The sequence below is a fragment of the Berghia stephanieae genome, chromosome 7 (genome assembly GCF_034508935.2).
Source record: "Berghia stephanieae isolate SIO BIC M18660-M18661 chromosome 7, UCSD_Bste_1.3, whole genome shotgun sequence".
Classification (NCBI taxonomy): domain Eukaryota; kingdom Metazoa; phylum Mollusca; class Gastropoda; order Nudibranchia; family Aeolidiidae; genus Berghia; species Berghia stephanieae.
The window spans coordinates 10,795,167-10,822,932 of NC_088366.1; the positions used below are offsets into that span (position 1 = coordinate 10,795,167).

The following is a 27,766-nucleotide window of genomic DNA, read 5'->3' on the forward strand; positions in this document are numbered from 1 at the left end:
TTTAGACAAGTCTAAATCATACCAGGTTTATTCAAAGCCATACAAATAATACTCTCATTCACTGACAAAACTCATCAACATTATCACCCATCTTCCTCGTACTAGCTTACACATAAAATCCTTTCACACCACATATACGACATAACATACCGTCTATGATACAAACATTGATGACAATCTTATAAATGCTGGAGCAAAAATTGTATTTACACAAAATGACTGATTGAGAATGTAGAATTACCAATAATAATTATTAAAAATGACAAAAATATCCAACCCGCCCCCCTCTCTACCCCCCAAAAAAACCAAAACAAAAAAATAATATAAAAAAATAAAAAAAAAACAAATAAAACCAAAAACATAACAAAAACAACCCCCCCCCCAAATAACTTTATATCCATATTAGATCTTCTGTTTTATTTTCTTGAGAATGTTGCTTTGTTCTATGGCCGCCTTGCGTTTTTTCTGAAAGGAGAATTTTAAAAAAGAAAAGAAAAGGAAGCTAAATTAATCCATGACGTTGACAGTTGACCATTGACACACATCATCATCATCATCATTGCCTTTTTCACCCTGGGTCAGGGTATAGGCCACAGACAAACAGTTTCCATCCTTCTCTATCCTGAGCCAACTTTTTTATCTCATTCCAGGTCTTACCACTTCTCTGTATATCAGCTTCTTTAATTCCAGAAACTCTTTGGTCGCCCAAGCTAAAAAAAGGATTTGGTTTGTCTGTCTGTGTTTCTGTAACGGTTTGAGTTTAACGGAAAGGGGTGTTAACCCTTTGCCAACCCCCAACCTGGAGGACCAGGTGACTCAAAGATGGGGGAATCACACACCATTAGTCGCCTTTTACGACACGCTGGCTTGGCGTTGGGCTATTCTTGACCCTCTCAGTTGAGGGACCCCGGACACCACACGGGGTCCCTCAACTGAGACACATTGACACACATTGTTTCACATTCCTTTTATGAATTAAGATAACTACAGTGGTGAGTGAATGCATAGAGGGAAGACTGGAGAGTTAAAGATAGGTGAAGGTCATTTCAACCTATAGAAATGACGGTAGGGTAAAAATTTATGGCTAACACGAAAAAGTGTCTTTTAATTTTATTAATGTTCAGACGAGTTAAAAACAGAATAGACAGTCATGAAAAAAAAAATAAATGCAAAGCAGCAGAAAAATTAAGAGACTTTATAGAGTCCAGTCCGGGGACCCCAGTATCTCGGTAGTGCATTTGTTTATTACGCAAAGGGACCGAGTTCGATCCAGGGTGAATCTAGATTTTCTCTGACCACACCCGATTTTGTTAGATCTGGTGGAAAACTGCTTTGCGACAGAGTAGTGTCCAATTCAAAGAGTAGCAAACATTGCGATTGCTATTTTCACGCTATAAGAAACTGGGATAAACACCAGGTCTATGGTCCGACTTGCTTAGTTTTCAATCCAATAATAATAATAATAATAATAATAATAATAATAATAATAATAATAATAATAATAATAATAATAATAAAATAACAATAACAATAATAATAATAATAACAATAATAATAATAAAAATAATAATAACAACAACAACATAATAATAATAATAATAATAATAATAATAATAATAATAATAATAATAATAATAATAATAATATAATAATAATAAAATAAAATAATAATAATAATAATAATAATAATAATAATAATAATAATAATAATAGTAATAATAATAATAATAATAATAATAATAATAGTAATAATAATAATAGTAATAATAATTATAATAATAATAATAATATTACTGAAAACTTATATTATAGCGTTATAACTCCGAGACACCCGACTCTAAGCGCTTAAATTACTTTGGCTGAAACATATTCACAAACACATGCACACACACACAATACACAACACAAACCAGACAGACCTATCTTGCTTCTCATACCATCTACTAAAGACGAAACAGATAAGTTTTAAGCGAACGTTTAAAAATAGACAACGATTCTTTTTCACGAATGCTCTGTGGTAAGGCGTTCCAAATAGAGGGTCCGAAATGAGAAAAGGAGCTGATGATTAACTCTTTCAGCGCTGAGACTACATTCACATTGAGGCAGCATGAGAATGACAAGCTAAAACAAAGAGACATTCGAATTCGGCGCAAAATCTCAATTACAATACCCCCTAGGGCCAATTGAATGTTGTGATGAAAGAAATGATACCATTGGTTCAATTTATAGTACTTTTGTAGAAAGTAGGATTGAATTACATTATTATTTTTGCCTTTCAAGACCGGCCGCACTGTGCAGCCATTGGCCAGTAGAACAGATTCTGCTCTGGCCGCACAGTGCGACCAATGGTGCTGAAAGAGTTAAATCAAAAGACAAGATACAAGAAGCTCCAATACTCACAACAGGGGAAGAAGAAGAACTAGTCCCGACAACATCAATGGTATCCACTAAAAATTTCTTCTTGGTCGGAGAGAGCTGCTCCTTGCCCCCACCGTCAACAACACTGAGGTTGTCTGTGATGATACTGTCAGCGATGGTAGGAGACTGGATGGGGGGTGGTGGTGGTGCTTTACTGGAGGTTGTGGCCGTACCACCAGACTGGGAAATAAGATAAAATAATAATAATAATAATAATAATAATAATAATAATAATAATAATAATAATAATAATAATGAAGTATTTACAAAGCGCACACTTCCACTCAAAGGTGCTCAGGTCGCTATGAAAAACAAACAAAAAACAAACATATTAAACTTTTTCTATCCCTTCACCCTCACCCCCTCTCTTTCTATTACTATTATCATTTATTATTTTTGAAAATCAGAATTCTAGAGACAGGGTCCGAATGGCAGAAAGGAAAAGTGAAAATAGGAAATATTGTTTGTTTTTGTTTTTAAGGGTTTTACGGCACTTGTAACACATTTAGGTAATATCGGCGCCAGTAAAAAAATTATAGATTTACAATTAAAGCAACAAAGAAAAAGTAAGACAAAGGGGAATTGGTTAAAATAGGGAATAGATGTAGATTCCAAGAGCATCCCACCAGCAGTGTACTTAGTTTGAGATTACCAAAATGACTCATTCTGACTCTTGCACAGGTCCCCACTAAGAGGAACACATTCAAATGTTAACAAATCATATATATATATGTAAAACAGAAAATAATATTATGCATAACAGAAAGATGATTTACAAGGAAAAACAAATATCATCTTCCAAAATATAACTATGCATTTGATTGTTTCCCTACAAGCCCAGGGTCAGGACAGAACCGAGCAATCTCATTCGAAGACAAAAACAGAAAGCATGTTGGAAAAACAAATATAGTGGGATAGAAGACACAGTAAGTACCTCCTATGGGAGGTCAGGAATCCCACTCAGGAAAATAGGAAATAGGTTTGCTCAACCCTACATGTCTGTTAGAATAAGAATATTATCTTGAGCTATGTGGTCTCGTAGTATGACACTTGCTTTACGACCGGAAGGTCCTGGGTTCGAGCCTCGCTCAGCGCATAGTTGAGTCCTTAGAAAAGGCTCTTTACTTACATTCTCTCACCGTACTCAGGTGTAAAATGAGTACCTGGCCGTTAACAGCGTTTTATCTGTCCGAGAAAATTGTAACATTGCCTAACAGGCGTCATGTCCCGTCATAAATGTTAAATGTTGCTGTTGACCAGGGACCCCTTGTAAAACGCTTTCGAGCATATTTAGTGGATATTGCGCTACATAAAAGCTCATTCTTTTTAAAAATTCTTTTTTGTTTTATAAAGCTTCACCTTATTAGCCACGAGTTGATCGTGTCTGTGTTTCAGTGTCTGTAATTCGTATTCACAATTGGACATGGCTAACTTCAGTTCATACAACAAAACAATGTCTTGTCGCAAGGTGTTGAAACTGGTCACTATCTCCTCTGTCGGCATTGGGTTCAATTCTGGCATGATGAGAAAAGAAAGAAAACAATGGATTATACAGTAGAGTACACTTATTACCTATATTATATGCTTAAAATGTATTGATGGAAAGAATCTTCAAGTGTCTCATTTTTCTCCCTTATTATTTCAATTATACAAAGAACTATTTTTTTCTGAATAGAATTTTCATGTATATAATAATAATAATAATAATAATAATAATAATGATGATGATGATGATGATGATGATGATGATGATGATGATGATGATGATGATGATAATAATAATAATAATAATGATGATGATGATGATAAATGATGATGATGATGATGATGATAATAATAATAATAATAATAATGATGATGATGATGATAAATAATAATAAAAGCAATGAACAAAGAGCAACCATTTGGCCTGAGAAGACTAGACTAAAGTTAAAGCTCTACAGATCTCAGCACCAGCTTGGGAAGACCACAGCATTCCTGCATCTTGTTGACCTTCAGTCATAAAGACATCATGAGTGGGAAAGAATAATAATAATAATCCACAATAGGATTCAATAGTCCTACCGTCACTTCCTTCCTAATGACGTATGGTAACTTAGTAACACTGGCTCTAAACTATCGGAACAATGGCGGACGCCGTATGAAATATTACCCCGGCGAGCTTAAAAGCGTATCCAGAGGAAAAAAAACCCATCAATGTGATCATGTATTGACTTTTACACATTCTGATCACAAGGCATATGAAAAAGGAATGAAAAGTTCTCGCCAGTATGAAGAATAAAAAGTAAAGATTTTCTTTGTTTAGAACCAAGATGGCCGCCGTTGCCGGGCGCGTGACATCAGACTACTGAATCCAATTGTCCTTTCCAAAGATGATTGATTTAATAATATTATTTTACTCAAAAAGTGGCAATTTGTCATTTGGTTACACATTTAGAACAATACAATATTATAGAGAACATACATAACATAATAATACATTGATATATATACACACTCACACATATGCACACTAGTAACATCGTAGTCATCATCATCATCATCATCATCATCATCACATCACTCTGCCTTATATTTCCGTCACCATCCTTCACTTTCACCATTTCCCTATAACATTATCACCATCCTCATCATACTCCATATTATATTATTCTTCCTGTAACAATCTATAAGAGGAAAAGCTTGTGCTTTGATATCCCTCATATAGAAAGACAAAGGTCGTGTTCTCATTTACCACATGGCCTTTGACTCATTCGGCAGCTGGTGAAAATGAAGAGGTCAACGAGTCATTCTGTCAAAGATAGCTTTACTTACCAAGACCCAGTTCTTCCAAAACTTGCTCAATCGCCTTCGTCTTCTTCTGACCAATATTGGCTGGCAATTTCATCTGTAAAGGCATAAGAAAAAAAACTCCACCTCATTTATATAATTCACAAAATAAATAGCAGTGTATATGAGCAGTTCATTTGAAAAAATACTAACTTCCAGTTGGTTCCTCGTCCAATATACTGTGATTTAATATGAAGTTATTCTATTCACTTAATGCTTTGATTCTTTTTTGAATGTAAAAACACCAACACTAATTTTTTAAACAAAATACATTCCAAGGTATATATGACCAATATTGCCTTTCATTCCAGGTCTTGTAAGAACAGAATAGGAGGAACAGACAGGCAAAAAAAAAAAAACAAAAAACAGTGGTCAGAAAGAAAAAAATAAAATCCTGGTTATATAATTATTCTTTAAAGGCATCTGGATCATTACAAGCATAGGGTTAAGTCTGTCATTTAATATGCAAGAGAGGAATGTGAATGATTATCATGATGATAATGAAGATGATACTGCTACTGCTGCTGCTACTACTTACTACTACTACTAGAGTACTAATAATAATAATAATAATAATAATAATAATAATAATAATAATAATAATAATAATAAGCTGATGTAGAACAAAAGAAGAGAAGAAGAAGAAGAAGAAGAAGAAGAAGAAGAAGAAGAAGAAGAAGAAGAAGAAGAAGAAGAAGAAGAAGAAGAAGAAGAAGAAGAAGAAGAAGAAGAAGAAGAAGAGGAAAACATGTATAGTTTTATAAGCTCAGTAATGCCTGGTTTGATCAATTTACTCCATAATTCCATACATACCCTTTGACTGCGCAGACTGGTACCAGATGCCTTAAAGTCTGGGAATTTGATCCCTCCTGGCTCAGAGGCCACCTGGGAATAACACACAACAAAGGGACATAACTGAAATAAAACTATCACTTCAAGGGAAAGGAATTAATTTAATTGAAAGCAAAAAATAATTTCATTAAAATCTGCAGCTGTACTATAATATAATTGTATCTTATATTGGCATCAATGTGAACCAAAAAATTTCCATTTCTTTGGACAAAAAAGTTCTATTATTATTATTAATTATTCCATCCAGACAAACTGTCTACAGAAGCCCCACACAAACCCTTGTCTTTCCCGTTAGAACTTTTATTTTGTCTCCTTTGAAATCTCAGTCAGTCAATGCTGGTTGACTTGAAACCAATTTCCCCTGCATCATGGACTTCATGCCTTTTCATAAACTTGGTGACAATGATAGTGAGAAAAACAAGGGACTCGTGTCAGATGTGGACTTCACATGGACTCCAAAGAAATAGAAGTCCTTAAATATTCAGGAAGAAATGCAAATTGTCGCATACTGGACCTAATTTAAACTCAGTAAAGTTAAAATCTAGTTTTTCTATACTTAAAAGAATGTTAACTCTTTCGAGATCAAATGCATGGAAAATCAAACAAATTTGTTGGATTTTTAATTAGGGAGAACTCGAGAGAGTTAAGATAAAATGGTAAATCCTAAACTAGATTTTGGCTGTTATCCTGAAAATAATGAAGATTTCCCATATTTGTTGTCCTTTTCTCAACCCTAACACCGACTATATCCGTAGTTTGTCCTGGCTACTTTTACCCCCATGCCTATTTATTACATTTTTCTGAGACAAATTATTGGCGTAGTATCAAAGCTAATGATTTTAGTTTTTACATGTTAATGATAGTTGAATAAAACCATCCATGTACACATGCTCATTTTTAATACATTTTTTCCAATTTTGAAAAGTAGCAAAAATCTCTAGGATTGAGCGAGTTAATTATCAAATGACAAAATGTCCAATTATTAAAAATTAAAATGTACGATCTCCAATCCATTTCACTCACTCCTCCATCTTTCATCTTCATCTCCCGAGCCTGTACTTTCTTCTTGGTGCTTTTCCTGTCTCCCTTACGATTGTCTGCGTTGCTGTCCGCTGCGGTTATCAACTTTTGGAGATCTTGCTGTTTCTTTTCTCGCTCTTTCTTTCTAAGTTCAATTTTCTTCAACTCTCCGATTAAATATTCTTCCTCTTCAATCTGGTTTGGAAAACAAAAAAACCCCCAAATAACAAAATAAATAATAAAAATAAAAATACCAATAGCTTATATAGCGCTGAAACTCAGAGAGACACCAGACTCTAAGCGCTTAAATACAATTTAAGAAAAATTAAGAATCAAATAATTCAAAATAGATGTCTGAGCTTAATAAGCTAACTGGAGTACTGGGCGGTAAATTTTGAAAAGCATTTCAACTTACAGGCTAACCGAACAGGTTCAAATACTTGTGCAAATCTACTTAATGTAAACAACTTTGATGAAAAGATATTCACAAAAGAGCACCCACTATCTATTTATAAATAGTCTATTTTCTCATAAAAAAGGGAAAAAAAATAATCTTTAATTGAATGAATTTTAAATAATCAAATTTAAAAAAAAATTTAATGAATTATGTTCAATGTTTTTCAGAAAATGTTTACAAATGGTGATAAGCTGATAAACTTCTTTAGATGATTTTTCAGTGAATCCCAATTGATAGTTGATCATGATGTAGGCAAATATCGTGAAAATTCCTCCGATGAACAATAGAACAAAAACTCATCTAAAGATTCAAATTTCCCTTTGTATAAACTAGAAACCAACTAACAAACACAGTACTGGATTTTATGTTGTTAAGGGCTATACAGTATTGGCTTCAACCCCCGTCTACAAACCTGTTCTTGAGTTCTGTCAAAGAGTTTTGTTAATTGTAACTTTCTGCGTCTTTCATGCTCTGCATCGTAACCTTTGACCTTCGGCTCTGTGCCAGCAGGGGCTCTCAACTAGAGGAAGAAAAAGTAAAGGAAATATTCTTTATTTTTTATCATTTTTCTGGTTCAGATAAGTAAAATATTCAAAACAGGTTGGAATACGTAAGAAAGAAAAAAAAAAAAAACAACTTTTGATTTGATTTAAACGACGTACTATGAAAATTGGACCACTATGTTGAAAACAAAAAAAAATGAATAACTGGACCAATACTGAATCATATAAAAATGATGAAATAATGACCACTGAGGTAAACCTTCTCAAAGTTTCATACAAATCTCTCAAAGTCTCTTAGCAGTTTTATTTGTGCTACTTATTTATTTTTCTGACGAATAAAAAGGGAAAAAGAATCATTAAATATTGTTTAGAGGGGAAGGGATGGATTAGGTACTGCTCTAATACCTGGAAGATAAAAAGTTTGAGCCTTTCACATTGTGCATCTACATTTTTCCCCCCCTTGAGCACTCAAATTGTGTTCGGAAACGTCACTGATGTTTGGATAACCTTAGACATCTTTTCTTTTCTAGGGGGGGGGGGGGGGGGGGGGGGGGGGAGGGGGATGATCCTCAACTTCCCCATGGAATTAATAATGAGGATTTTACCATCTTTATTTTCTACTTCTCACAAGAATTCATGACAAGTTTTTCTCATCTCATTTCTTAAAAATCAAATTTTCAATTTAAAAATAGAACAAAATACCAAACAAAGAACGATATGAGCTAAAAACCCTTCTTCAGTCAACAACTGAAAAAACAATAAAGACATGAATGAATTACTAAAAAACCAGATCGTAACAGAGAAATTTTAAGTGACACCCTCTCCAAGACTTTGCAATAGAGACTACGAACCAAATACTTCGCTGCTGTCTATCTGATTTGTCTAGAAATATATTTATGTTTTTACTGTTTTTTTTTCCTCCCTTTTCTTGTTGGCTGAAGAAGGGTTTTGGGCCCGAAACGTTCAATTTTTGGTATTTTGTCCTCTTGCGAAGACGTTACATTCATTTCTGTTTATCATTATCGATTAACTCTCTCGAGTTCAGATGCATGGAAAATTGGACAAATTTGTTCGATTTTTAATGAGGGTGAACTCGAGTGAGTTAAGATTCTAGGCAGGCTGTGTTGGTCCATACCTTGGCCAGCGTGTTGCAGACATTGTAGTATCTTTCCTTGATATCCTCCACGCTGTAGTCCTTGTACTTCTCTCTGTCCCATCTGTCTTTGATGACGATGAATCGTATGTCGAATCGCTTGCACAGGTCAAACAAATGGTCCGTTTCCTGCCTTGTCCAGTGGTCATCGTGAAGATGCTGTTGATACTCCAGGTCAGAGAACACTGGCACCTCCACGGTCTGAAAACAGGCGGGGATGGGAGTGAGTACGATTTTAAAATACATTTGCCGGCATTCCTAGTATACATTTTGTGCGGCTATGTGGTCTAGTGGTACGACACCCGCTTTCCGATAAGAAGGTCCTGAGTACGTGCGTAGCCATCGTTATATTATAGCCTGATACTGAAATCCAAAAGGACTGGCAGTTTGACGTCATTATTTGGTTTTTGTACCGCCTAGTGAGTTGTCGTTAGTAGAGCTCATAGAAACAAGTTATTTCATTGGTTGAACTATTGAATACAACTCACGATTTGTTTTCTTTTGTGGCAAAAGGACTGGCATTTTGACGTCATTTTTTGGTCAGTGTCAGGCCATAACTTTACGAAGGCCACGGTTCGAGCCTCGCTCGGCGCATAGTTGAGTCCTTGGAAAAGGTTCTTTACTCACATTCTCTCACCATACTTAGGTGTAAAATGAGCACCTGGCCATTAACAGCCAACATTAAATATATTATAGTCAGCGCTTTTTAAAAAACCCCTAAATGTATGTTGTTTTGGTGAGTTATTTTATTATTAATAATATGCAGGAAAAAAAAAAAGGACTTAGACTCAACACCACTATAGAGAGGATGTCCCTATAATAAATATCATTATATGCGGGCTGAACTGGTTTAACATCTTTTTGTATAGGGCAAAGAACACGAAATATCTTCCAAAAATAATCAAATACACCTTTAACCAGCATCGACTTCTAATCCATCACCACATTTTGCTATCTGGTACCTTGTTGAATCTGGCAAACGGATAGTCTTTTCCCTCATCTGCGACCCTTCCCCAGTGATAGAAAATCGCACCATCCTAAAGAAACAAAACAAAACAAATTACATTAAATTCCATTAGATACAAACAAAAAAAAATACTAAAAAAAACAAAATAAATAGAAAACAAAAAATTGATTGCTTTATATCACACACAATAATACAAGATATGCAATGAAATTTGTAACATAAAATAAATTACATTACCAAAATACAATTACAATTGTAGAATCTGTGCTCTGTTATGGCAGACAAAAGACCATAACTTTCTTTCAAAACATTCCACAATTGAGAACACAATATTAAAAGTACAGCAAGTTTGTGTTGTCTCTTTTATTATTGGTCACGGTCCGTGAACTATGGAAACAATTAACAACATGGATGGAGAGAGCAGTTATACTTATCGACCATGACTGAATCACACAATTCTCAGCAAGCGTCATTCGGACTGCGAAGCTTACTACTACTACTACTACTACTACTACTATTACTACTACTACTACTATTACTACTACTACTACTACTTTACTACTATATACTACTACTACTACTACTATACTACTACTACTATTACTACTACTTACTACTACTACTATACTACTACTACTACTACTACTACTTACTACTACTACTATACTACTACTACTACTACTACTATACTACTACTACTACTATACTATCTACTACTACTACTACATTACTACTACTATACTACTACTACTACTACTATACTACTACTACTACTACTACTATTACTACTACTACTACTACTACTACTACTATTACTACTACTACTACTTCTATTACTACTACTACTACTACTACTACTACTACTACTCCTATTACTACTACTACTACTACCACTACTCCTATTACTACTACTACTATTACTACTACTACTATTACTACTACTACTACTATTACTACTACTACTACTATTACTACTACTACTATTACTACTACTACTACTATTACTACTACTACTAATACTTTTATTATTAACTTTAAAACTTTCTGTGAACGGAAAACAAGAGATACTTTGCGGGCTGGATTTGTAAACGGCATCCATTTCCAAGGTCTGACTCGACTGCTGCCGATTCGTGCTTTCATCTGCTTGTATCCTTGCTTCGTATCAGACGGCATTATAGGAGCAGCATCTCTGTGATATTATAAATATAAAGAAGAGAATGAAAGGAGGCTTCCGGAATCCTAAGAATGTAAAATTACAAGTAAAAAAAAAACAAAACAAACTTAAAAAAAAAATAATTGAACTTTTATTTAGCGCAATATCGACTAAACATGCTCAAAGCTCTTTACAAGGGGTCCCTTGCAAACAGCAACACTTAACATGTAGGATGAGACATGGCGGGTGTTAGACGATATTACAATTTTTTTAGGACAGAGGCAATGCTGTTAACGACCAGGTACTCATTTTACACCTAAGTACGGTGAGAGAATGTGAGTAAAGAGCCTATTCCAAGGACTCAACTACTAAGTGCCGAGCGAGACTCAAACCCGGAACCTTCCGATCCGAAAGCGAGTGTCATACCACATAGCTGAGCCGCACGTAAAAAGGTAAAAATGGAAAGGCCTCAAAATAAAACAATGGAAGCCATGAATGTCTCAGGCACAGAAGCCCTACAGTAGGACCTACTAAATATCTCTGTCGTCGGTCTGGAATTTAGTCATGTATTCATGTCTTTGTTGTTGTTGGCTGAAGAAGGGTTTTGATCCCTAAAAGTTCTGTTTGGTATTTTGTACTTCTTTTAAAAGCTGTTATATTCATTTTTGTTTTATTACTTTTTACAAACCCTAACAATAACATGTACCAAACAGAATGGTAGTTGTAAGTTACAAACCCTAACAATAACATGTACCAAACAGAATGGTAGTTGTAAGTTACAAACCCTAACAATAACATGTACCAAACAGAATGGTAGTTGTAAGTTACAAACCCTAACAATAACATGTACCAAACAGAATGGTAGTTGTAAGTTACAAACCCTAACAATAACATGTACCAAACAGAATGGTAGTTGTAAGTTACAAACCCTAACAATAACATGTACCAAACAGAATGGTAGTTGTAAGTTACAAACCCTAACAATAACATGTACCAAACAGAATGGTAGTTGTAAGTTACAAACCCTAACAATAACATGTACCAAACAGAATGGTAGTTGTAAGTTACAAACCCTAACAATAACATGTACCAAACAGAATGGTAGTTGTAAGTTACAAACCCTAACAATAACATGTACCAATCAGAATGGTAGTTGTAAGTTACAAACCCTAACAATAACATGTACCAATCAGAATGGTAGTTGTAAGTTAAAACCCTAACAATAACATGTACCAACAAATGTAAGTGTAACTTACAAATAACATAAATGTCAAACAACAAAAGTAGTTGTAAGTCAAAGCTAACAACAAATACCAACAAATGGTAGTTGAATTACAAAACCTAAAATAACTGTACCAATAAAGTAAAAACCTAATAAATTAAAAACTAACAATAAACATTAATTAACAACTAACAAACGTAAAAAAATGAAGATCAATACAATAAAAAACATACAATCAGAATGGTATTGTAAGTTACAAACCCTAACAATACATGTACATCAGAATGGTAGTTGTAATTACAAACCCTAACAATAACATGTACAAAGAAGGTAGTTTAAGTTACAACCCTAAAAATGCCAACAATGGTAGTAATTACAAACCCAACATAACTGTACCAATCAATGGTATTAATAAAACTAACAATACATGTACCAACAAATTAGTTGTAGTACAACCCTAACAATAAGTACAATAATATGTTAAGTCAACTAATAATACAATAGAATGGAGTTGTAAGTAAAACCAACAATAATGTACAACAATGGTAGTTAATCAAACCTAAAATAACAACAACAAATGGTAGTTAAGTACAAACCCTAAATACATGTACAAGAGTTGTAATACAAACCAACATACATGTAAACAAATGGTATTGTAATTAAAACCAACAAATCAACAGATGGTAGTTAGTTACAACCCAACAAAACATGACAACAGATGATTTAATACAAACTAACAATAACATAAAAAAATGTATTAATAAACCCTAAATAATTACAACAATGATGTAGTTAAACCAATAACATACAAAAATGTAGTTAAGTTACAAACTAACAATATACCACAGAATGTAGTTAAGTTACAAACCTAACAAAACATGTACAAAATGAGTTAAGTACAAACCAACAATAATACAACAAAGGTATTGAGTTAAACCTAACAATAACATACAAAATGGGTTATTAAAACCCTAACAAAACATGACCATCAAATGATTTAATTACAAACCCAACAATAATGTACAAAAATGCATGTGTAAAACCTAACAAAACATGTACCAAACAGATGGTAGTTGTAGTTACAAACCCTAACAATAACATGTACAAACAGAATGGTTAAGTTACACAACCAAAAATATGTACTACAATATTAAGTTACAAACTACAACAACATACCAAATAAGTATGAAGATAAACTAACAATACTACCAAAGATGGTTTAATACAACTAAATACAGTACAATAAATGGTATTAAGTTAAAACCTACAAACGTACCAACAGAGGTAGTGTAAGTTACAAACCTAACAATAACATGTACAAAGAATGGATGTAAGTTACAACCACAATAACATGTACCAACAGAATGGTTTGTAAGTTACAACCTAACAATAACTGTACCAACAGAAGGTGTTGTAAGTTACAAACTAACAAAATGTCAAAGAGTATCATAAAAACATATAATAACCAAACAGAAGAGTGTAGTTACAAACCCTAAAAACATGACCAACAGAATGTAGTTGTAAGTTACAAACCAAAATACATTACAAGAATGGTAGTTGAATTACAACTAACAATAAATGTACAAAAAGTAATGTATCAAACCTAACAAAAATGTACAACAGAATGGTGTTGTATTACAACCTAACAATAACTGTACAAGAGTAGTAATTACAACACAAAATTACCAAAAATGATGAATTAAACGACAATAACTGTACAACAATGTATTGTATTAACAAACAAACAACAAAAGTGAGTTAATTACAAACCAAAATAACATGTCCAAAAAGGTATGTAATTACAAACCTAACAATAAATACCAAACAAAGTATTGTAGTTACAAACAACATAACATACCAACAATGTTGTAAGTTAAACTACAAAACAAAAAATGTATATAAAACTAACAAAAATGTACAACAAAGAGTTTATAAAACCAACAATAACAAACAGATGAGTTGTAACTACAAACTAAAAAATGTATAATCAATGGTAGTTGAAGTTAAAACCCAACAATAAATGTACCAAACAGAAGATTGTAAGTCAACTAATAAAGTACAAACAAAGTATAAAATAACTAACAAAATACAATTAGATTAGTTTAAGTTACAAACCCTAAACAAAAATGTACCAACAGAATGGTAGTTGTAAGTTACAAACCCTAACAATAACAGTACCAAATCAGAATGGTAGTTGTAAAAAAAAAAAAAAAAAAAAAAAAAAAAAAAAAAAAAAAAAAAAAAAAAAAAAAAAAAAAAAAAAAAAAAAAAAAAAAAAAAAAAAAAAAAAAAAAAAAAAAAAAAAAAAAAAAAAAAAAAAAAAAAAAAAAAAAAAAAAAAAAAAAAAAAAAAAAAAAAAAAAAAAAAAAAAAAAAAAAAAAAAAAAAAAAAAAAAAAAAAAAAAAAAAAAAAAAAAAAAAAAAAAAAAAAAAAAAAAAAAAAAAAAAAAAAAAAAAAAAAAAAAAAAAAAAAAAAAAAAAAAAAAAAAAAAAAAAAAAAAAAAAAAAAAAAAAAAAAAAAAAAAAAAAAAAAAAAAAAAAAAAAAAAAAAAAAAAAAAAAAAAAAAAAAAAAAAAAAAAAAAAAAAAAAAAAAAAAAAAAAAAAAAAAAAAAAAAAAAAAAAAAAAAAAAAAAAAAAAAAAAAAAAAAAAAAAAAAAAAAAAAAAAAAAAAAAAAAAAAAAAAAAAAAAAAAAAAAAAAAAAAAAAAAAAAAAAAAAAAAAAAAAAAAAAAAAAAAAAAAAAAAAAAAAAAAAAAAAAAAAAAAAAAAAAAAAAAAAAAAAAAAAAAAAAAAAAAAAAAAAAAAAAAAAAAAAAAAAAAAAAAAAAAAAAAAAAAAAAAAAAAAAAAAAAAAAAAAAAAAAAAAAAAAAAAAAAAAAAAAAAAAAAAAAAAAAAAAAAAAAAAAAAAAAAAAAAAAAAAAAAAAAAAAAAAAAAAAAAAAAAAAAAAAAAAAAAAAAAAAAAAAAAAAAAAAAAAAAAAAAAAAAAAAAAAAAAAAAAAAAAAAAAAAAAAAAAAAAAAAAAAAAAAAAAAAAAAAAAAAAAAAAAAAAAAAAAAAAAAAAAAAAAAAAAAAAAAAAAAAAAAAAAAAAAAAAAAAAAAAAAAAAAAAAAAAAAAAAAAAAAAAAAAAAAAAAAAAAAAAAAAAAAAAAAAAAAAAAAAAAAAAAAAAAAAAAAAAAAAAAAAAAAAAAAAAAAAAAAAAAAAAAAAAAAAAAAAAAAAAAAAAAAAAAAAAAAAAAAAAAAAAAAAAAAAAAAAAAAAAAAAAAAAAAAAAAAAAAAAAAAAAAAAAAAAAAAAAAAAAAAAAAAAAAAAAAAAAAAAAAAAAAAAAAAAAAAAAAAAAAAAAAAAAAAAAAAAAAAAAAAAAAAAAAAAAAAAAAAAAAAAAAAAAAAAAAAAAAAAAAAAAAAAAAAAAAAAAAAAAAAAAAAAAAAAAAAAAAAAAAAAAAAAAAAAAAAAAAAAAAAAAAAAAAAAAAAAAAAAAAAAAAAAAAAAAAAAAAAAAAAAAAAAAAAAAAAAAAAAAAAAAAAAAAAAAAAAAAAAAAAAAAAAAAAAAAAAAAAAAAAAAAAAAAAAAAAAAAAAAAAAAAAAAAAAAAAAAAAAAAAAAAAAAAAAAAAAAAAAAAAAAAAAAAAAAAAAAAAAAAAAAAAAAAAAAAAAAAAAAAAAAAAAAAAAAAAAAAAAAAAAAAAAAAAATTTTTTTTTTTTTTTTTTTTTTTTTTTTTTTTTTTTTTTTTTTTTTTTTTTTTTTTTTTTTTTTTTTTTTTTTTTTTTTTTTTTTTTTTTTTTTTTTTTTTTTTTTTTTTTTTTTTTTTTTTTTTTTTTTTTTTTTTTTTTTTTTTTTTTTTTTTTTTTTTTTTTTTTTTTTTTTTTTTTTTTTTTTTTTTTTTTTTTTTTTTTTTTTTTTTTTTTTTTTTTTTTTTTTTTTTTTTTTTTTTTTTTTTTTTTTTTTTTTTTTTTTTTTTTTTTTTTTTTTTTTTTTTTTTTTTTTTTTTTTTTTTTTTTTTTTTTTTTTTTTTTTTTTTTTTTTTTTTTTTTTTTTTTTTTTTTTTTTTTTTTTTTTTTTTTTTTTTTTTTTTTTTTTTTTTTTTTTTTTTTTTTTTTTTTTTTTTTTTTTTTTTTTTTTTTTTTTTTTTTTTTTTTTTTTTTTTTTTTTTTTTTTTTTTTTTTTTTTTTTTTTTTTTTTTTTTTTTTTTTTTTTTTTTTTTTTTTTTTTTTTTTTTTTTTTTTTTTTTTTTTTTTTTTTTTTTTTTTTTTTTTTTTTTTTTTTTTTTTTTTTTTTTTTTTTTTTTTTTTTTTTTTTTTTTTTTTTTTTTTTTTTTTTTTTTTTTTTTTTTTTTTTTTTTTTTTTTTTTTTTTTTTTTTTTTTTTTTTTTTTTTTTTTTTTTTTTTTTTTTTTTTTTTTTTTTTTTTTTTTTTTTTTTTTTTTTTTTTTTTTTTTTTTTTTTTTTTTTTTTTTTTTTTTTTTTTTTTTTTTTTTTTTTTTTTTTTTTTTTTTTTTTTTTTTTTTTTTTTTTTTTTTTTTTTTTTTTTTTTTTTTTTTTTTTTTTTTTTTTTTTTTTTTTTTTTTTTTTTTTTTTTTTTTTTTTTTTTTTTTTTTTTTTTTTTTTTTTTTTTTTTTTTTTTTTTTTTTTTTTTTTTTTTTTTTTTTTTTTTTTTTTTTTTTTTTTTTTTTTTTTTTTTTTTTTTTTTTTTTTTTTTTTTTTTTTTTTTTTTTTTTTTTTTTTTTTTTTTTTTTTTTTTTTTTTTTTTTTTTTTTTTTTTTTTTTTTTTTTTTTTTTTTTTTTTTTTTTTTTTTTTTTTTTTTTTTTTTTTTTTTTTTTTTTTTTTTTTTTTTTTTTTTTTTTTTTTTTTTTTTTTTTTTTTTTTTTTTTTTTTTTTTTTTTTTTTTTTTTTTTTTTTTTTTTTTTTTTTTTTTTTTTTTTTTTTTTTTTTTTTTTTTTTTTTTTTTTTTTTTTTTTTTTTTTTTTTTTTTTTTTTTTTTTTTTTTTTTTTTTTTTTTTTTTTTTTTTTTTTTTTTTTTTTTTTTTTTTTTTTTTTTTTTTTTTTTTTTTTTTTTTTTTTTTTTTTTTTTTTTTTTTTTTTTTTTTTTTTTTTTTTTTTTTTTTTTTTTTTTTTTTTTTTTTTTTTTTTTTTTTTTTTTTTTTTTTTTTTTTTTTTTTTTTTTTTTTTTTTTTTTTTTTTTTTTTTTTTCAAACCCTAACATAACATGTACCAACAGAATGGTAGTTGTAAGTTACAAACCCTAACAATAACATGTACAAACAGAATGGTAGTTGTAAGTTACAAACCCTAACAATAAATGTACCAATCAGAATGGTAGTTGTAAGTTACAAACCCTAACAATAACAGTACCAAACAGAATGGAGTTAATTACAAACCAAATAACATTACCAAACAAATGATTGTAAGTTACAAACCTAACAATAAATACCAACAGAAGGATGTAATCAAACAACTAAATTACAACCAAAATAGTGTAAGTTCAAACCTAAATAATTAACCAAAATGGTATGAGTTACAAAACCCAAATAAATGTATACAAACCTACAATTAAACCATCAAATATTGTAATTACAAACCCAAATAAATACAACAAAGATGTTAATACAAACGTAAATAAAGCCAACAATACATGTACCAATCAAATGGTATGTAATACAAACCCTAACAATAACATGTACAACAAAGGTGTTGTAATTACAAACCCTAAAAAAAGTACCAACAAATGGTATAAAGTTAATCCAAACCAACAATAACATGTACCAATCGAATGGTAGTTGTAAGTTACAAACCCAACAATAACAATGACCAATCAAAGTATACTAAACCAAAACTTACCAAAAAATGGTAAAGTAAAGTACAACTACAAAACCTAACATAAATGTACAATCAAAGCATGTAAGTACAAACCCAACAATAACATGTACAACAAAATGAATGTAGTTACAAACTCTAATAAACATTACCAAACAGAAGATGTTGTAAGTTACAAACCTAACAATAACATGTACCAAACAGAATGGTATTGTAAGTTACAAACCCTAACAATAACATGTACCAATCAGAATGGTAGTTGTAAGTTACAAACCCTAACAATACATTACCAACAATGAAGATTAAGTTACAAAACACCAACAATAACATGTACAATCAAAAGGTAAATAACAACCCAACAATAACAGTACCAAACAGAAGTAGTTGTAAGTTACAAACTACAATAACATTACCAACAGAATGTAGTTGTAAGTTACAAACCCTAACATAACATGTACCAACAAATGGTAGTTGTAAGTTACAAACCTAACAATAACATGTACCAATAGAATGGTATTGTAAGTTACAAACCCTAACAATAACATTACCAACAAATGGTAGTTAAGTTACAAACCAACAATAAACCAACAAAGTAGTTGTAAGTTACAAACCCTAAAATAACATGTACCAACAGAATGTAGTTGTAGTTACAAACCTAACAATAACAGACCAACAAATGGTAGTAAGTACAAACCCTAAAATAACATGTACCAAACAGAAAGGTAGTGTAAGTTACAAACCCTAACAATAACATTACCACAAATGAAGATTGTAAGTTACAAACCTAACAATAACATGTACAATCAGAATGGTAGTTGTAATCAAACCTAACAAAACATGTACCAACAGAATGTAGTTAATTACCAACCCTAACAAAACATGTACAACAAAATGTATTGTAAGTTAAAACCCTAACAATAACATTACCAACAGAATGGTAGTTGTAAGTTACAAACCTAACAAAACATGTACCAACAGAATGGTAGTTGTAATTACAAACCTAACAATAACATGTACCAAAAGAATGTAAGTTTAAAGTTACAAACCTTAACAATAACATGTACAACAAAGTATTGTATACAAACCCTAACAATAACATGTACCAACAAAGGTAGTGTAATTACAACCTAACAATACATGTACCAAACGAATGTAGTGTAATTACAAAATAACAACTAACATGTACCAACAAATGGTAGTTGTAAGTTAAAACCCTAACAAAACATGTACCAATCAATGTAATTACAATACAAAACCTAACAATATGTAACAAACAGAATAGAATGAGTTGTAATTACAAACCCTAACAATAACATGTACCAAACAAATAAGTTAATTACAAACCTAAATAATTAACCAAAAAATGTATAGTAAGTTACAAACCCAACAATAACATGTACAACAGAATGGTAGTTGTAAGTACTAACAAACCTTACAATAAATGTATAATAAAACTAATATAATAACAAAACTTTAAAAAAACATACCAACAGAATGGTATTGTAAGTTACAAACTAACATACATGTACCAAAGATGTAGTTGTAATTACAAAAACTAAATAAATAACAATACAAAATGTATTGTAATTAAACCTAACAATAACATGTACCAACAGATGGTATGTAAGTTACATACCTAAAATACATACCAACAAATGTAGTTGTAAGTTACAAACCTAACAAAACATTACCAAAGAATGGTATTGTAAGTTACAAACCTAACAATAACATGACAATCAGAATGTATGTAATTACAAACCCAACAATAATGTATACAACCAAATGTAGTGAAGGGTAAAACCCTAACAATAACATGTACCAACAGAATGTAGTTGTAAGTTACAAACCCTAACAATAACAGTACCAACAGAAGGTAATGTAATACAACAACATACATACAAATGTTGTATACAACTAAATCGTACAAAGATGAATAAACACAACATACCACAAGTATTGTAGTACAACTAACATAAGTCCACGAATGGGTGTAGTACAACACAATAACTTACACAATGGTATGTAGTTACAAACCCTAACAAACATACAAAAGGTATAATAACACATATACACAAGGTGTGTAGTTCAACTAAAAACATACAAAATATTATAAACCTACAATATGTACAACAAGAGTGTATAAATACAAATACACGATGAGTACAACCCAACATACAGTACAAAGAATGTATTAATTACAACTAATACACAACTGTGTATAAACAATAATGAGTGACCAAAAGAAAAAGAGTACAACAACAAAATCAATAAGTGGTACAACTAAAAAATACAACAAGAATACAAATGTAGTTGAGTAAACCTAACAATAACGTACCAATCAGAAGTTTGTAAGTACAAACCCTAACAATAACATGTACCAATCGATATTTAGTTACAACCCTAACAATAACATTACCACAGAATGGTTTGTAAGTTACAACCCTACATAACATGTACCAACAAGTAGTTGTAATTACAACCCTAACATACATGTACAACAAATGGTAGTTGTAAGTTACAACCAACTAGTCAGATATAATAACAATACGACCACAATGATTAACAACCAATAAGAAAATATAGTAACTATACATGTTGTAAGTCCTATGGTTATAAACAAACTACAAATGTAGATTAACCACAAATGTACACGAAGATAATAAACCTAACAACTTCACGTTTTACACCTACATACATCCAAGATGTAATAAAAAATACAGAAGTAAGTAACCTCAAAATAAAAAAAAAAAAATGGTAGTTGTAAGTTACAAACCCTAACAATAACATGTACCAATCAGAATGGTAGTTGTAAGTTACAAACCTAACAATAACATGTACCAATCAGAATGGTAGTTGTAGTTACAAACCTAACAATAACATGTACCAACAGAATGGTAGTTGTAAGTTACAAACCCTAACATAACATGTACCAATCAGAATGGTAGTTGTAAGTTACAAACCCTAACAATAACATGTACCAACAGAATGGTAGTTGTAAGTTACAAACCCTAACAATAACATGTACCAACAGAATGGTAGTTGTAAGTTACAAACCCTAACAATAACATGTACCAATCAGAATGGTAGTTGTAAGTTACAACCCTAACAATAACATGTACCAATCAGAATGGTAGTTGTAAGTTACAAACCTAACAATAACATGTACCAATCAGAATGGTAGTTGTAAGTACAAACCCTAACAATAACATGTACCAACAGAATGGTAGTTGTAAGTTACAAACCTAACAATAACATGTACCAATCAGAATGGTAGTTGTAAGTTACAAACCTAACAATAACATGTACCAACAGAATGGTAGTTGTAAGTTACAAACCCTAACAATAACATGTACCAATCAGAATGGTAGTTGTAAGTTACAAACCCTAACAATAACATGTACCAATCAGAATGGTAGTTGTAAGTTACAAACCCTAACATAACATGTACCAATCAGAATGGTAGTTGTAAGTTACAAACCCTAACAATAACATGTACCAAACAGAATGGTAGTTGTAAGTTACAAACCCTAACAATAACATGTACCAACAGAATGGTAGTTGTAAGTTACAAACCCTAACAATAACATGTACCAATCAGAATGGTAGTTGTAAGTTACAAACCCTAACAATAACATGTACCAATCAGAATGGTAGTTGTAAGTTACAAACCCTAACAATAACATGTACCAAACAGAATGGTAGTTGTAAGTTACAAACCCTAACAATAACATGTACCAAACAGAATGGTAGTTGTAAGTTACAAACCCTAACAATAACATGTACCAATCAGAATGGTAGTTGTAAGTTACAAACCCTAACAATAACATGTACCAATCAGAATGGTAGTTGTAAGTTACAAACCCTAACAATAACATGTACCAACAGAATGGTAGTTGTAAGTTACAAACCCTAACAATAACATGTACCAATCAGAATGGTAGTTGTAAGTTACAAACCCTAACAATAACATGTACCAAACAGAATGGTAGTTGTAAGTTACAAACCCTAACAATAACATGTACCAATCAGAATGGTAGTTGTAAGTTACAAACCCTAACAATAACATGTACCAATCAGAATGGTAGTTGTAAGTTACAAACCCTAACAATAACATGTACCAACAGAATGGTAGTTGTAAGTTACAAACCCTAACAATAACATGTACCAACAGAATGGTAGTTGTAAGTTACAAACCCTAACAATAACATGTACCAATCAGAATGGTAGTTGTAAGTTACAAACCCTAACAATAACATGTACCAAACAGAATGGTAGTTGTAAGTTACAAACCCTAACAATAACATGTACCAAACAGAATGGTAGTTGTAAGTTACAAAACCCTAACAATAACATGTACCAAACAGAATGGTAGTTGTAAGTTACAAACCCTAACAATAACATGTACCAAACAGAATGGTAGTTGTAAGTTACAAACCCTAACAATAACATGTACCAAACAGAATGGTAGTTGTAAGTTACAAACCCTAACAATAACATGTACCAATCAGAATGGTAGTTGTAAGTTACAAACCCTAACAATAACATGTACCAAACAGAATGGTAGTTGTAAGTTACAAACCCTAACAATAACATGTACCAAACAGAATGGTAGTTGTAAGTTACAAACTCTAACAATAACATGTACCAAACAGAATGGTAGTTGTAAGTTACAAACTCTAACAATAACATGTACCAAACAGAATGGTAGTTGTAAGTTACAAACTCTAACAATAACATGTACCAATCAGAATGGTAGTTGTAAGTTACAAACCCTAACAATAACATGTACCAATCAGAACGGTAGTTGTAAGTTATTAATTCAGAAAAGTGAGTGGAGCAGGCACTTATGTTGGTAACAACAAGATATGAAGTGAGTAGAAAAGTGCCAGAAGACAATAGAGAATAAAAATTTTTTTTTTTTTTTTTTTTTTTTTTTTTTTCGCGGCGGTGGTGGGGTTTGAACCTGCGACCTTATTGGTACGACAACTCCGCCTGGCAGGTGAGAGCGTGGCTCTACCGTGTGAGCTATCCACGAACACAAAAATATTCGTTTCAAACCCAAAGTCATTTCTAGATCCCTCTCTCACCCACTTCTTGAGATCGCCGATTCGTTCGCCACCATCGCGAAGTAATTTTGACCAGCAGTTAAGCTTAATAGCCAAATTCTCATCACAACATATAACATAGAAACGATTGAGACATTGAGTATGCTCGGTGTATGGGGTGAATTTTTAATTCAGAAAAGTGAGTGAGCAGGCACTTATGTTGGTAACAACAAGATATGAAGTGAGTAGAAAAGTGCCAGAAGACAATAGAGAATAAAAATTTTTTTTTTTTTTTTTTTTTTTTTTTTACAGAATGGTAGTTGTAAGTTACAAACCCTAACAATAACATGTACCAATCAGAACGGTAGTTGTAAGTTACAAACTCTAACAATAACATGTACCAATCAGAATGGTAGTTGTAAGTTACAAACTCTAACAATAACATGTACCAAACAGAATGGTAGTTGTAAGTTACAAACCCTAACAATAACATGTACCAAACAGAATGGTAGTTGTAAGTTGCATTGTGTGGCCTTGAGCTAGTCACCTCACCCTAGCTCAATTTGCGGTGCTGCACTGCGGCTAATGCCTGGGTTATTCCAGTCTTCCCTTGGAATAGACCCTAGAGACAAATTCCCACTATGGGATGAATAAAAAAGGAAATTTTTATTTATTTATTTTATTATTTTTAAAAGTCTCCAAGACAAGTAAACAATTTTTGTATAAGCTTAAACAGATTTCAAAAGACAGTCATTGGTAATATAAACAAAAAATAGCACAAAATAGTGAGGTCACTTCAAAATGTACCAAAACCATCAACAATTATAATGTGAATGAATAAACACGATAGAGATAATAAAGCCAAGTTAAAAATAAACCACAATTATACTAACTGTTGATTACGAATATCGGAGTGTAGCAACCCCCAAAGTTCCCTGGCCATGCCCTCTGGCCTCTTCACAGCTGTGTCTGGTTTCTTCACCTTTTTCTGTCAAGTAATTGAGAAAAAATGATGATAACACAAAGAATAAAAATAAGAATAAAAACTAATGTGGTATATTTGGATTCATCTAACTGATAAAAAAAAATTGAAAAAAAAAAAGATTGAAACAGCAAATTAAATATTTTTATGGTCTTAGTAAATGATCAAACCCCAAATATAGAATTATAATTATAATTATAGAAGATTTTGAAAAAAGACAGTAAGTGATGACTACAACAAATAGTATACCTTTTTCCCATCATTCATGAGCGACTCTTTGGTGACAAAGTCAACATTATTTTGTCCTGGATCCAATTCAAGGATATCTCGAACATCACTGCTTGTGGCCATCTGAAATCAACATTTAAATTAAAATTTATTAATTAATAATTTCTAGAAGACCAACAAATAAATATGTAAATTGCTTTATAGAGAGTTCAAATGCTGTCTCACCAAAATTTAAAGGTCCATAAGTGAGTAAAATAAAGGGAGTAAGAAAGAGTGAGAGTGACTCATATCAAAGATACAATAAAAACTAAACGACGATTCAGTCTTTAGCCTTTGGCAGTGTCTATGTACACGGTAACCGGACACCTAGCCTCAGGATCTACGTACACGGTAGCTCTGGTAACTGGTTTGCCGCCACAACACGAGCAATGGATGGACCTCGCTCTGTCTTGTGTGTTATTTTAAAAAATCAAACAATACAATTTAACCCTTTAAAGGCGAGATTCAAATTTACAGTGTATAAATGTTACAGTGTAAGTAGATCCTGAGGCTATGTGCCCGGTTAGTAACGAAATAATGATACCAAAATATCTGCGATATTCCTCTTTATAACGAAACGAAGTTATGCATCTTTAATTGAACCTCCATAAAACTTTTATTAAATCGAACGGCAATTTCCAGTCATAACTTTCTTTATGGGCGAGTTGGGTCACAATTTGACTCCCACTTCTGCTGCTCACTAAACTGCCTAAAGTTACCGTGTACATAGACACTCCGTTAGCCTTTTGCCTTCTTCAGGAAACGCAGATCTAAGAAAAGGAAATATATTTGTTGTCTACAGCTCCAGTCTAATATTAATATTGATGACAAACATGTGTTCGTTTTAAGTATTTGCTTTTCATTTTGATTTTAATTTCTGACAGGGACATACGTAGAGGGTTTAACTTTACGCTGTGATTATCCCCAGACACCTGTCTGGGGATAATGAAAATTCGTTATCCCCAGACATATATTTGAAACTCCGCTCATTTTAAACAATTATCCACAAGCCAGAATATGGAATGTTTCCAAAATGCACATAGAAATGAGGAAAGTTAATAAAATATCTATAAAAACATAAAATTAACCAACATTAAATCAGTTGTTACTACATATACACAATATGCGTCGACCTCGAAGTGGGTGTCATGGCCGAATGGTTTAGTCGTCTACCCTGGAAGTTTTACCAGAATCGACGTTGTGGGTTTGAATCCTGGTTCCGCCACTTTTTTTTTTTTTTTTTTTAAATTCCGTCTTCTTTTCTTTCTTTTTTTATTATTTTTTTTTTTGTGCGAGTCTATTCTTTACTCCTTTTTGTTTGACCTTTTGTTCCGTTTCTGAGCATGACTTTCTTTTTTCTCCTCTATCTGACCATTTGGTCACTCTCTGAATATTTCTGTTTGTTTGCTTTTTAATTATTTATTCTTTTTAGACACTTTTTGAGATCGGAGTGGGGACGAATATAATGACAATTTTCTAGAAACTAGAAAGGAACTAAGAGAGAGAGAGAGAGAGAGAGAGAGAGAGAGAGAGAGAGAGAGAGAGGGGAGAGAGAGAGAGAGAGAGAGAGAGAGAGAGAGAGAGAGTTAAAAAAAAAACAGGTGTCTGGGGATAACGAATTTTCATTATCCCCAGACAGGTGTCTGGGGATAATGACAGCCTTAACTTTAGGCTAGCGTTTTGGCGTTAACTACTAAATTAAATTCAAATTCAACAAAGAAATCCAAAGTGAGAGAGAAAATGAAAGTGTGTGAGTAGTGTGCGAGGATGAGAAAGGTGAGAGAGAGAGAGAGAGAGAGAGAGAGAGAGAGAGAGAGAGAGAGAGAGAGAGAGGGAGAAAGTGAAAGAAAGAAGAGAGTGAGTCAAGTGTGAGAGAGAGAGTGAGAGAGAAAGTAAGAGGGAGAAAGTGAAAGTGACAGAGAGAGAGAGAGAGAGAGAGAGAGAGAGAGAGAGAGAGAGAGAGAGAGAGAGAGAGAGAGAGAGAGAGAGAGAGAGAGAGAGAGAGAGAGAGAGAGAGAGGTTTATTTGAATCGTTTTCGTGAGCAAGAATCTGACATATTATTGAGCTTGTGAATCTTTACTTACATTCTGTTTAACAAAGATGTAATCAACCGATTAAAATATTTATTTATTTATTAATTTTCATCAAGAAGTTCCAAGTTTCCCCGGCTTCCCTTCTAGTTTATATGAACTATGAACTCTTTTTAGTGTTGGGTTATTTGATCGCTTTCACTCGATCGACGACCGAGCGCCAAGCCACGAGTCAGTGCTCGATCTCAATGCCGGAAGAGCGAGTTAGTAAAACGATCACTCGATCGTAAAACGATCAGGCGGGTTGTGAGCTTGAGACGATCTTGACACGTGAGACGAGCTTGAGACGATCAGGATTCGAGCGAGCGGAGGGGTAACGAGTGTTTCGAATCATTTCAAATTCAAACGATCACAGTTTGCCATCCGATACCAATCGCCAATGTTTGCACACGGTAGTCTGTGGTTCTTCCACAGCCCTCACTCCTTGTCAGATGTTAGTGTGTCTGGGTGGCAGTGGCAGGGAAATTCGTATAGGTGTATCACGCGTGTGTGACAATACTTCATGAAACCACTAAAGTTTGACTATCACACACACACACACACAACACACACACACACACACACACACACACTAAGGCTATTTCTATGACACACACGCATCCCTCTATCAATGAACACTCCTACAGTAGTGCGGCTATGTGGTCTAGTCATGACGTAACTATAGGTAGTACTCTAGTCGACCATGGGTCTCGTGCATTATAATGGTCTAGTGGTATGACACCCGCTTTGGGATCGGAAAGTCCTGGGTTCGAGCCTCGCGCTCGGTGCATAGTTGAGTCTTTGGACAAGGCTCTTTACTCACATTCTCTCACCGTACTCAGGTGTAAAATGAGTACCTGGCCGTTAACAGCGTTGTCTTTGTCTGAAAAATTGTAATATCGCCTAACAGGCGGCATGTCCCGTCCTACATATTAAATATTGCTGTTGACCGGGGACCCCTTTACAAAGCGCTTTGATCACATTTAGTGGATATTGTAAAGCTCAATTTTTTAAAG

At 30.0% G+C, this 27,766-nt stretch overlaps 1 protein-coding gene across 1 annotated transcript; it reads right to left on the reverse strand.

Moving 5' to 3' along the window:
• On the reverse strand, nucleotides 1-26,901 carry LOC144976676 (DNA methyltransferase 1-associated protein 1-like). Its single transcript, XM_078921013.1, has 13 exons — nucleotides 26,766-26,901; nucleotides 24,663-24,764; nucleotides 24,325-24,419; nucleotides 11,268-11,388; nucleotides 10,195-10,269; nucleotides 9,215-9,433; nucleotides 7,989-8,096; nucleotides 7,123-7,314; nucleotides 6,061-6,132; nucleotides 5,233-5,305; nucleotides 3,778-3,932; nucleotides 2,401-2,598; nucleotides 1-465 (listed from the first exon to the last, which is right to left on the reverse strand). Exons 2-13 carry the CDS (start codon nucleotides 24,762-24,764, stop codon nucleotides 403-405), a joined length of 1,473 nt encoding a protein of 490 aa, XP_078777139.1. The 5' UTR covers nucleotides 26,766-26,901; the 3' UTR covers nucleotides 1-402.
• Between the last annotated feature and the right edge of the window lie 865 nt (nucleotides 26,902-27,766).

Bases quoted from the DNA above. Each gene is read 5' to 3' on its own strand.
- LOC144976676 (XM_078921013.1), bottom strand. From the start codon at position 24,764: ATGGCCACAAGCAGTGATGTTCGAGATATCCTTGAATTGGATCCAGGA. The intron at 11,389-24,324 runs GTTAGTATAATT...ATAATATCACAG, and splicing joins TCCGATATTCGTAATCAACA to AGATGCTGCTCCTATAATGC. The intron at 8,097-9,214 runs GTATGGACCAAC...TTCTTCCTCTAG, and splicing joins TCTGCAACACGCTGGCCAAG to TTGAGAGCCCCTGCTGGCAC.